This window comes from Oncorhynchus mykiss, chromosome 4 (assembly GCF_057628025.1).
Source record: "Oncorhynchus mykiss isolate SJ-2025 chromosome 4, ASM5762802v1, whole genome shotgun sequence".
Classification (NCBI taxonomy): Eukaryota; Metazoa; Chordata; class Actinopteri; order Salmoniformes; family Salmonidae; genus Oncorhynchus; species Oncorhynchus mykiss.
Genome location: NC_143025.1, coordinates 18,083,261 through 18,095,583, shown reverse-complemented (window position 1 = coordinate 18,095,583; position 12,323 = coordinate 18,083,261). Strand labels below are relative to the sequence as shown.

Genomic DNA, 12,323 nt, shown 5'->3' with positions numbered 1-12,323 from the left:
TTACCTCGACTAACCTGTACTCCTGCATATTGACTCTGTACTGGTACCACCTGTATATAGCCTCGTTATTGTTACTTTATTGTGTTACTTTTTATTAGATTTTTTACTTTAGTTTATTTAGTAAATATTTTCATAACTCTATTTCTTGAACTGTATTGTTGGTTAAGGGCTTGTAAGAAAGCATTTCACCTGTTGTATTTGGAGCATGTCACAAACACAATTTGACTTGATTTTTCACTGCACTGAGACTTTAAACAAACTTTTCATGTACTCTTGAGTATAAAAAACATTAGAAACACCTGTTCTTTCCATGGCAGAGTGGCCAGGTGAATCAAGGTGAACGCTCTTATCCATTATTGATGTCACCTGTTAAAACCACTTCAATCAGTATATAGATGAAGGGAAGGAGACAGGTTAAAGAAGGTTTTTTAAGCCTTGAAACATGGATTGTGTAGCATTCAGAGGGTGACTGGGCAATACAAAATATTTAAGTGACTTTGAACTGAGTATGGTAGTATGTATGAACTGCAACGCTGCCGGGTTTTCAAGCTCAGCAGTTCCCCGTGTGTATTGAGAATGGTCCACCACCCAACCGACATCTAGCCAACTTGACACAACTGTTTCGACACCTTGTAGAGTCAATGCCCCGATGAATTGAGGCTGTTCTGAGGGACAAAGGAGGTTCAATGCAATATTAGGAATGTGTTCCTAATGTTTTGTACAAATTGCACAAAGTTAATGTTGACTATTATATTTGTTTAACAAATAATATTCTACACTACTTTCAATACATATAAAACATAATTGTCTTGTTTCTAAATCTACTCTTCGATTTATTAGTAGTCGTCTATCCTTGCCTATACTCTGCTCTTTTGTGTTCGATTAGCTTTGTCTTTTTCAAGATGGCAGCCTAGCGTGGAGAAGTGTTGTGCAGTTATGTGAACATGTCGCTATTGAGACTGTGTGCCTTACCGAAGTGTCTGAGTGGTCTAATATTGTTGGAAAGAAGTGTTCGTCGTGTGTCAAATGCTGGCCATTGCCACTACTTTCTTACACTACGGAATAACGTTGAAAGACGAATATCAGGTAAATGTTGTTGTCCCTTGCGCTATCTAACTTGTTAAGTGCATGCTCAAGCATGCAGGATTCATATTTCAGACAGTGTTGTCAGACCTGGAAAGAGCACTGAATATCACTTGTGATATGTCTCAATGTATACAGCTTGTTTGTAATGATGCATGATAAACGTTAGATAAATTAACTGACCAGCCACCCCCTAAATCCTGTCGCGATTTTTATAGCCATGCAGCTAGCTAACGTTAGTTAGTGAACTTAGAAACAGTTAGCTAGCTATCATCATGGGTAACGTTACATTACTTAGACATCAGAGGTCGTTGGCTGATAAATGCCAATATATATATATACATTTATTTTTTAAGACGTTGTTAATCCATACTAAATGGCAAATTAATTGACTCAAGTCAACCATTTACCTATGAGTTGGAATGTTTTGAAATGGCACATTTTGTTCATGAGCCGTATCCCCCAGATTTGGGCCGTCATGTCTCAGTGATTTTTTTAAAAAGATCCATGTCCCTAGAGTTTGAAAATGTGTGATAGCAGTGCAGCAATGCTAGCTTTCTGTGTGTTATCACTTTTTCGTACCTCCATCCCATTAATTTTTTTCCAATAGGGATTTTAACCTATGAGAAAATGTCAGTATAAAACAAAATATTGCTAGTTTATACCCTTTAATCATTGGACAGTTTTTATTCACAACTATCCATCAGACACATTTTCGGGTAAATTCAGGTTAACAGAACTTTGACCTCTAGGGTATATACACAGTTGAAGTTGGAAGTTGACACACACCTTAGACAAATACATTTTAACTCAGTTTTTCACAATTCCTAACATTTAATCATAGTAAAAATTCCCTGTCTTGGGTCAGTTAGGATCACCACTTTTTTTTTAAGAATGCGAAATGTCAGAATAATAGTAGATTTAATTCAGCTTTTATTTCTTTCTTCACATTGCCAGTGGGTCAGAAGTTTACATACACTCAATTAGTATTTGGTAGCATTGCCTTTAAATTGTTAAACTTGGGTCAAACATTTCGGGTAGACTTCCACAAGCTTCCCACAATAAGTTGGGTGAAATTTGGCCCATTCCTCCTGACAGAGCTGGTGTAACTGAGTCAGGTTTGTAGGCCTCCATGCTCGCACACGCTTTTTCAGTTCAGCCCATGTAACAGTATAACTTTAGACCGTCCCCTCGCCCATACCCGGGCGCGAACCAGGAACCCTCTGCACACATCAACAACAGTCACCCCTCGAAGCATCGTTACCCATCGCTCCACAAAAGCCGCGGCCCTTGCGGAACCACTACTTCAAGGTCTCAGAGCAAGTGACGTCACCGATTGAAACGCTATTTAGTGCGCCCCGCTAACTAAGCTAGCCGTTTCACATCCGTTACTCCCACAAATTTTCTATAGGATTGAGGTCAGGGCTTTTTAAGCGATTTTGCCACAACTTTGGAAGTGTGCTTGGGGTCATTTGTCCATTTGGAAGACCAAGCTTTAACTTCCTGACTGATGTCTTGGGATGTTGCTTCAATATATCCACAATTTTCCTACCTCATGATGCCATCTATTTTGTGAAGTGCACCAGTCCCTCCAGCAGCAAAGCACCCCCACAACATGATGCTGCCACTCCGTGTTTCACAGTTCGGATGGTGTTCTTTGGCTTGCAAGCCTCCCCCTTTTTCCTCCAAACATAATGGCCAAACAGTTATTATGGCCAAACAGTTCTATTTTTGTTTCATCAGACCTTAGGACATTTCTCAAAAAAGTACGATCTTTGTCCCCATGTGCAGTTGCAAACCGTAGTCTGGCTTTTTTATTGTGGTTTTGGAGCTGTGGCTTCTTCCGTGCTGAGCGGAATTTCAGGTTATGTCAATATAGGACTCGTTTTACTGTGGATATAGATACTTTTGTACCCGTTTCCTCCAGAATCTTCACAAGGTCTTTTGCTGCTGTTCTGGGATTGATTTGCACTTTTCGCACCAAAGCACGTTCATCTCTTGGAGACAGAATGCATCTCCTTCCTCAGCGGTATGAAGGCTGCGTGGTCACATGGTGTTTATACTTGCGTACTATTGTTTGTACAGATGAACGTGGTACCTTCAGGCATTTGGAAATTGCTCCCAAGAATGAACCAGACTTGTGGAGGTCTACAATATTTTTCTGAGGTCTTGGCTGATTTATTTTCATTTTCCCAAGATGTCAATGCAAAGAGGCACTGAGTTTGAAGGTAGGCCTTGAAATACATCCACAGGTACACCTCCAATTGACTCAAATGATGGCAATTAGCTCATCAATTAGCTTATTTCACTTAAGTTACTATTCAAAAACATAGCTGCCTCATTACATGGATTTCTATGGCTACGCTTCAAACATTCTAATATTAATGGCACAATATGGGTGATCAAATTTTTTTATTGCCTATTCTTTTAGGGAAAACTACTCCAGCTCCTTCAAGTTGGATGGGTTCCGCTGGTGTACAGCCATCTTTAAGTCATACCACAGATTCTCAATTGGATTGAGGTCTGGGCTTTGACTAGGCCATTCCAAGACATTTAAATGTTTCCCCTTAAACCACTCGAGTGTTGCTTTAGCAGTATGCTTATGGTCATTGTCCTGCTGGAAGGTGAACCTCCGTCCCAGGCTCAAATCATCTGGAAGAGTGAAACAGGTTTCCCTCTAGAATTTCCCTGTATTTAGCACCATCATTCCTTCTATTCTGACCAGTTTCCCAGTCCCTGCAAATTCGAAAACACCCCCACAGCATGACGCTGCCACCACCATGCTTCACTGTTGTGATGGTGTTCTCGGGGTGATGAGGAATCTTGGGTTTGCACCAGACATAGCGTTTTCCTTGATGGCAAAAAAGCTACATTTTAGCCTCATCTGACCAGAGTACCTATTTCAATATGTTTGGGGAGTCTCCCACATGTCTTTTGGCGAACACAAAACGTGTTTGCTTATTTTTTTCTTTAATCAATGGCTTTTTTCTGGCCGCTCTTCCATAAACCCCAGCTCTGTGTAGTGTACGGCTTAAAGTAGTCCTATGGACAGATACTCCAATCTCTGCTGTGGAGCTTTGCAGCACTTTCAGGGTTATCTTTGGTCTCTTTGTTGCATCTCTTATTAATTCCCTCCTTGCCTGGTCTGTGAGTTTTGGTGGGTAGCCCTCTCTTGGCAGGTTTGTTGTGGTGCCATATTCTTTCAATTTTTTGTATGGATTTAATGGTTCTCTGTTCTCCACAACTTTGTCCTGGACCTCTTTGGAGAGCCCCTTGGTCTTCATGGTGCCGCTTGCTTAGTGGTGTTGCAGACTGGGGCCTTTCAGAACAGGTGTATGTATACTGAGATCGTGTGACAGATCATGTGACACTTAGATTGCACACAGGTGGACTTTATTTAACTAATTATGTGACTTCTAACGGTAATTGGTTGCACCAGATCTTATTTAGGGACTTCAGAGCGAAGGGGGTGAATACGTGCTACTTCCGACACCGACAGAGATGTCCGCCTCGCTTCGCGTTCCTAGGAAACTATGCAGTATTTGATTTTTTTACGTGTTATTTCTTACATTGGTACCCCAAGTAATCTTAGGTTTTTATTACATACAGTCGGGAGGAACTACTGGATATACAGTGCCTTGCCAAAGTATTCGGCCCCCTTGAACTTTGCGACCTTTTGCCACATTTCAGGCTTCAAACATAAAGATATAAAACTGTATTTTTTTGTGAAGAATCAACAACAAGTGGGACACAATCATGAAGTGGAACGACATTTATTGGATATTTCAAACTTTTTTAACAAATCAAAAACTGAAAAATTGGGCGTGCAAAATTATTCAGCCCTTTTACTTTCAGTGCAGCAAACTCTCTCCAGAAGTTCAGTGAGGATCTCTGAATGATCCAATGTTGACCTAAATGACTAATGATGGGAAATACAATCCACCTGTGTGTAATCAAGTCTCCGTATAAATGCACCTGCACTGTGATAGTCTCAGAGGTCCGTTAAAAGCTCTGAGAGCATCATGAAGAACAAGGAACACACCAGGCAGGTCCGAGATACTGTTGTGAAAAAGTTTAAAGCCGGATTTGGATACAAAAAGATTTCCCAAGCTTTAAACATCCCAAGGAGCACTGTGCAAGCGATAATATTGAAATGGAAGGAGTATCAGACCACTGCAAATCTACCAAGACCTGGCCGTCCCTCTAAACATTCAGCTCATACAAGGAGAAGACTGATCAGAGATGCAGCCAAGAGGCCCATGATCACTCTGGATGAACTGCAGAGATCTACAGCTGAGGTGGGAGACTCTGTCCATAGGACAACAATCAGTTGTATATTGCACAAATCTGGCCTTCATGGAAGAGTGGCAAGAAGAAAGCCATTTCTTAAAGATATCCATAAAAAGTGTCGTTTAAAGTTTGCCACAAGCCACCTGGGAGACACACCAAACATGTGGAAGAAGGTGCTCTGGTCAGATGAAACCAAAATTGAACTTTTTGGCAACAATGCAAGACGTTATGTTTGGCGTAAAAGCAAAACAGCTCATCACCCCGCACACACCATCCCCACTGTCAAACATGGTGGTGGCAGCATCATGGTTTGGGCCTGCTTTTCTTCAGCAGGGACAGGGAAGATGGATGGACCCAAATACAGGACCATTCTGGAAGAAAACCTGATGGAGTCTGCAAAAGACCTGAGACTGGGACGGAGATTTGTCTTCCAACAAGACAATGATCCAAAACATAAAGCAAAATCTACAATGGAATGGTTCAATAATAAACATATCCAGGTGTTAGAATGGCCAAGTCAAAGTCCAGACCTGAATCCAATCGAGAATCTGTGGAAAGAACTGAAAACTGCTGTTCACAAATGCTCTCCATCCAACCTCACTGAGCTCGAGCTGTTTTGCAAGGAGGAATGGGAAAAAATGTCAGTCTCGATGTGCAAAACTGATAGAGACACCCCAAGCGACTTACAGCTGTAATCGCAGCAAAAGGTGGCGCTACAAAGTATTAACTTAAGGGGGCTGAATAATTTTGCACGCCCAATTTTTCAGTTTTTGATTTGTTAAAAAAGTTTGAAATATCCAATAAATGTCGTTCCACTTCATGATTGTGTCCCACTTTTTGTTGATTCTTCACAAAAAAATAGTTTTATATCTTTATGTTTGAAGCCTGAAATGTGGCAAAAGGTCGCAAAGTTCAAGGGGGCCGAATACTTTCGCAAGGCACTGTAAGAGCAACGTCAACTCACCATCATTACGACCAGGAATACGACTTTCCCGAAGCGGAACCTCTGTTTTGCCCACCACCCAGGACAATGGATCAGATCCCAGCCTGCGAACCAAAACAACATTGCCGTAAAAGTGGCAGACGAAGCGGCCTTCTGGTCAGGTTCCGGAGACGGGCGCACCGCTCCGGAGCATACTACTCACCAATGTCCAGTCTCTTGACAACAAGGTTGATGAAATCCGAGCAAGGGTAGCATTCCAGAGAGACACAAGAGACTGTAATGTTCTTTGCCTCATGGAAACATGGCTCACTCGAGACACGCTATCGGAGTCGGTACAGCCAGCTGGTTTCTTCATGCATTGCGCCAACAGAAACAAGCATCTTTCTGGTATGCCTTATGATTAACGAGACGTGGTGTGATCATAACAACATACATGAACTCAAGTCCCTCTGTTCACCTGACTTAGAATTCCTCACAATCAAATGTCGACCACATTATCTACCAAGAGAATTATCTTCGATTATAATCACAGCCGCATATATTCCCCCCCAAGCAGACATATCGACGGCCCTGAACAAACTTTATTTGACTCTATGTAAACTGGAAACCACATATCCTGAGGCTGCATTCATTGTAGCTGGGGATTTTAACAAGGCTAATCTGAAAACAAGACTCCCTAAATTCTATCAGCATATCGATTGTGCTACCAGGGCTGGTAAATCCCTGGATCATTGTTATTCTAACTTCCGTGATGCATATAACCCCCGCCCTCCTTTTGGAAAAGCTGACCACGACTCCATTTTGTTGCTCCCTGCCTATAGACAGAGACTAAAACAGGAAGCTCCCGCTCTCAAGTCTGTTTATCTTTGGTCCAACCAATCTGATGCCACGCTTCAAGATTGCTTCGATCACGTGGATTGGGATATGTTCCGCATTGCGGCGAACAACACCATTGACGAATATGCTGATTCGGTGAGTGAGTTTATTTGCAAGTGCATCAGCGATGTCTTACCCACAGCAACTATTAAAACATTCCCAAACCTGTTCCCACATGCTTCAAGAGGGCCACCATTGTTCTTGCTCCCAAGAAAGCTAATTGAGCTAAACAACTACCGCGCCCGTAGCACTCACTTCCGTCATCATCAAGTGCTTTGAGAGACTAGTCAAGGACCATATCACCTCCACCCTACCTGACACCCTAGACCCACTCCAGTTTGCTTACCGCCCCAATAGGTCCACAGACGACGCAATCACACTGCACACGGCCCTAACCCATCTGGACATGAAATCCCTTTAAAAACCATTTAAATTACAGGTTGTAATGCAACATAATAGGAAAAACCCCAAGGGGGATGAATACTTTTGCGAGGCACTGTATATAGGAATTCTCACAACAATCTTCTTACAGATCCACCATGGACATCACAACGAAGACATTTCTCAGCTCTGATCCCAAAGAAAGAGGATGGGAAAAAACGAGTATGGGAACAATCTCAGCTGTTAGATGGTATGTAATAAATTCCTTTTATCATGCATGTGATCCCTCAAATGCTTTTACATGTTTGTTTTCTATTATATCACAATGCTAGTATTTTCTCTCTCCCGTTCTTTTTTCCAGTGCTTGAGGCCAGAATCCAGCAACTCCAATCTGACATTGTTTTAGATGTCCAACATGCAAAGGTACAATTTGTCAATGCTTCCAAGTCGGGGAGAGGGGCTTCTTCAGGGAAGAGTCACAAAAATGTTTCTGGGGGGAGGACTGAGTTGCCCAAGGTGGGACAGACTATTAGTAAGGGAGGGGGCAAAGATGCTTCAGCCTACAAATCCCGCTGGATGGAGAAACTGATTCAGGAGAAGACGACTAAAACAAAGAAACTGAACCTGAAGCTAGGCATAGAAGATAAACCTGTGAAAAGCAGAAAAGGAAAACTGATGCTACCAGGTACCGCACAAAAAAACATATTGACAAAAGCTGGAAAAAAGACTGCATCAGCATCTAAAAAGAGCAAGACTCTGAAAAACCAAGAGCCAACTGCAATCCAAGCGCACACTATGGCAGGTGCACCGGTTGCTGCTGCAACTGTGCCTATTAGAAAAGCCAAAGGAAAGGGGAAAGCCTCAAAGGAGCCGGCTCCTGAGTTTTCTGAGGCCAGGGACCAGGAGCTGGCTGAGCTGGAGAGGAAGACTGAGGCCAAGGCCCAGGAGCTGGCTGAGGTGGAGAAGTTGGAGAGGAAGCTTAACCAGTGGGCTATGTCTGCCAGCCCGGAGCTCGTGCAGGATAACAGCGAGGCCAGGATGTACGAGGGTGTCCAGCTTAGTGTGCATTGCTACCTGGAGGCCTGTGTGTTCTGTGGCGACATTGACCGAGCCCAGCGCCTCCTGCTCACTCACCACCGCATGATCAGCCGACGCAACCTGCTCAACATAGGACTCTACAACGTCATGATGAGGGTCTGGGCCAAGAAGGTAAGTGCTGCTCACTCTTGTATTAGAATTCAATAATTCTAATACAGTGTCTACACAAGTCTCTAAATTCTGCATTACCTCCTTATTCTCCATGTGGACAACTGCAGGGCTCTTTGAACCAGATTGGACGTATGTTCATTCTGGTAGAAGAGGCAGGTCTGAAGCCTAACCTCACCTCCTACTGTGCTGCACTGGAGTGTATGGGCAGAACCCCTAACTGTTCTCCAAAGGTCATCAACAGGTAGGCTAACCCACAGACAGCCATTTACAGAACTTAACTCATAACTGTAACTCTAGGTTCATCTGGAACTTGTTGACATTAGGTAAATATGATAATATCTGACTGTTAAACAAAACAATACCTAGACTGCTTTAAATGTGTAAGAGAATTCGTTGTGGTCTTGGATGATTATTACTAGATGGCCAGTGCATTTGTAGCCTGAGTTTCCCACTAGATGTCAGACTCTCCTATTAGCTTTGCGGTTCATATTTCTCTTTATTCTAGCCTCCTCTGTGATCCAGTGTTAACGAGCGTGTCTAGAGATACTGGGGTTTCAACACTGTTTAAATGTGAGATCATCGATATTTCTACCCAGTCTAGCACCTGGCCACTCAATACCCTCTCGTCTAGAGGATGCTGCCATTTATATTTCCTGTAATACGTTGTTATGTGGGGCATTTTTTGAGGGCTGAGCACATGGGCCAGCTGTGTGTGGAGAGGTGTTATGGGTGAAAGTGAAGTATCTTTCCTGGAGGTGAGGAGGCGCTAGGCAGGCATCCTGAATGAGAAGTCTCCATTGATTAGTGATATTGCGTTTAGGTCAGTGGTGGTGTCGGGTACTGCATGCTTCCTCCAGACAGATTTATTGCATGACATTTAGCATGGCGGCACACATTGTGTATACCGATATCTGTATTGATGTGTTTACAGGGCTCATCTGTGAAAGAGACCATGGTCTCAGCATGACTCCCTGTCAAAATACATGTTAATATAGACCTCATCCTGGGAGAGGGAGAGAGACCTCGCTATATCTTAATGAATGTCCCTATCTGTTGTAGGCCAGGACAATCTGCTGGCTGACTATACCGAGACCGGGCCAAATGGATTTCATTCAGGCTAAATGGATTGTGATTGATACTGTATGTGTTTGTTTGTTAACAACCTGCTGTCAGTAATTTGATTATGCTTATTGGACAAGGAAATAACAGTCTGTTTGGAGGCTTGGTGGAACTCAATTTGTCAATGTCAATATGCTGACTAGAATGTTAGCCTAATTCATTCAAAAGGAGATTTAAAAAATAAAAAAAATCTGCAAAAACTGGCTGGTAATGGTATTCATGACACAGACTCTTCTATCAGATTTGGTTTCTAGCCTTGTTGTGTAGAACTGCAGTTTGTTTGAATACAGAGTCATGACAGAGAATCCTGAGTCAGTCTTGGTCAGTCTGCGGTTGTGCTGAAAGTGATTTCCTTTTGAGCGCTCTTTCAGACTATCATGACGCTGACCCTCTTGTCTCTGGTTATCCCGCCCTACTCTGCTGTCCCCCCTGAGGATGTCACCCTATGCAGTGTGGCCCAATGACAGAGTAGGTTGCAGAGCAGTAGGGGTGGATAGGGCCAGCTGGTTGGTCCATCGATCACTGTATGGTGATACCAATGACATTGTTGTTCTGCGGTGGTGCTCTCTTGCTCACTCTTCAGCCCAGCCATGACATCTTTCTCGCACACTGTTCTTCCTCCCCTTCCCCTGTTCGTCTCGAGTTCCCCCTCTTTCTGTCTCCAGTGTCCCCTCTTTCTCGTTGTACTGTATCTCCTGGCCTGATGTGGTTTCCATTGTCCACAGTGGCACTGTGCCTGGCGGCTAGCATCCTTTTAAAGCACAACTCATTCCTACAGAACTAAAGTTTATCTTCAGCTTTCTCTCGGTCTCGCTTCTTCGTGTACCCTTGTCAGCTCCCTGTCCTGATCTGCGCTGTGTGAGCTGATAGCAGTGTAATCCCCGCCCCTGTCTCTTTATTCCTCCAGACCACACTGAGAGCACAAGGCCTAAACCCCTCTTTGTTCAAGAGACACTGAGAAAATGAAATGTTAAACAGTAATGGCCAATCCAATCTGTCGCTCCCGACCAAAAGTATTTTAACAATACCAAAACATGCAAAGAAATCAGGGTGACACAAAAATGTAGGATTCCGTTTGTTTCTGTGAATGCTATTTAATTACTGTCTTACAGAAAGCTCTAGAGGGCAAAGGAATACACTCTCATTGATGACAAATCTTCCCCCCTCCAATACCTCATCCCTTTTGCTTTGTCAGTGTCGCAGTATTCTGTTTTACTCCACTAGAGGGCAGTGGTAACACATAAGCCCACCTGTGCCCTCTGTCTCTGGGTTACATCGAGGTGTTACACATCACATGCCACAGCATAACTTTTCATTCCTACTGATAGACGGCATTCATACAGTGCTCTGAAACAGTCACATATAGGAGCAATTGACCTCAACCCCAGAGTAGGGTAGACGACTCACCTCATCATGGTCTAAGACACTGCATCGCAGTGCTAGAGGTGTCACTGCAGTACCTGGTTTGAATCCAGGCTGCATTACAACAGGCCGTGATTGGGAGTCCCATAGGGCGGCGCACAATTGGCCCAGCGTCGTCCGGGATTGGCCGGGGTAGGCCGTCATTGTAAATAAGAATTGGTTTTTAACTGACTTGCCTAGTTAAATAAAGCTTCAAAAGAATTGTTTAATTCCATGAGTAGAGTAAAATAGATGAATTATTGAATCTATAGTAACTAGACTGGAATATAATGAAATAGAACAGAACACTATTTCCAGCATGCTATGAGGCCATGCTGTCTGACACACAACAGGCCTCTTCTCAGACATTCAGGTTGACTTAGCTTAGTAGTACACTTCAGCTTTGTCTCTTGCTTAGTTCCCAAAGGCTCCATCGGTTATCCAACGGGCCGCTTTGAATTAGCCAGGCCTTAGTTTCCTCAGTCCCTCTTCAGCTTCAGTTGTTGCTCCATACACTACATTCTGTATTCCACTGGCTGTGTGCACATCGCTAACTCCTGAATTCAACAGTCCAGTCATGGCAGGTGTGGAGTCTCAGGATGACCATCATTTGAATTAAAATGACACGTGCTCTGTGACTGGTCTGTGGACTGCCTGATGTTTCCAAAAATGATGTTTGTTATGCTGGCATTGTCAATCAGCATAATAAAGCCATGCATAATGATATCGAAGCCGAGGTGCTTTAAATATAATTAAGTCACCATGGGGCCACAGTAAGCTAGATCCGGCATTAGGCCTCGTTCACCTTCTGAAGACCAAGGTCAAAAAGTTATGTTTTTTTATGCTGATGAAAGTACATGCCTAACTTTGTACTTCAAGCAATTAAGATAATATTACCAGATTATCAACACTTGTAATCCATCCATTGCCTTTATCTATCCCCAATGCACTCATCTGTAAGTAATGGCTATTTGAAAGAAATATGCAAAATGCAACTTTGTAGGGAGTACTGACTGAGGTT

The 12,323-nt window shown here is 43.1% G+C and overlaps 1 protein-coding gene across 3 annotated transcripts in view; it reads left to right on the top strand.

The window, feature by feature from the left end:
* Positions 1-882: 882 nt before the first annotated feature.
* The window catches only part of LOC110521417 (DNA-directed RNA polymerase, mitochondrial), a 40,535-nt gene continuing 29,094 nt past the window's right edge, over positions 883-12,323 (top strand). For 2 of the 3 annotated variants that reach the window (XR_002473136.3, XM_021598949.3), the window contains exons 1-4: positions 883-1,086; positions 7,725-7,823; positions 7,935-8,782; positions 8,890-9,023. Coding sequence is in view for 2 of the 3 variants with exons in the window: in XM_021598949.3 (XP_021454624.3) it covers positions 945-1,086; positions 7,725-7,823; positions 7,935-8,782; positions 8,890-9,023 (1,223 nt within the window). In the remaining variant the exon portion in view is untranslated. Of the gene's footprint in view, positions 1,087-7,150; positions 7,289-7,724; positions 7,824-7,934; positions 8,783-8,889; positions 9,024-12,323 lie in introns of those variants that run through there. The other variant, XM_090231294.1, reaches the window with a different exon arrangement.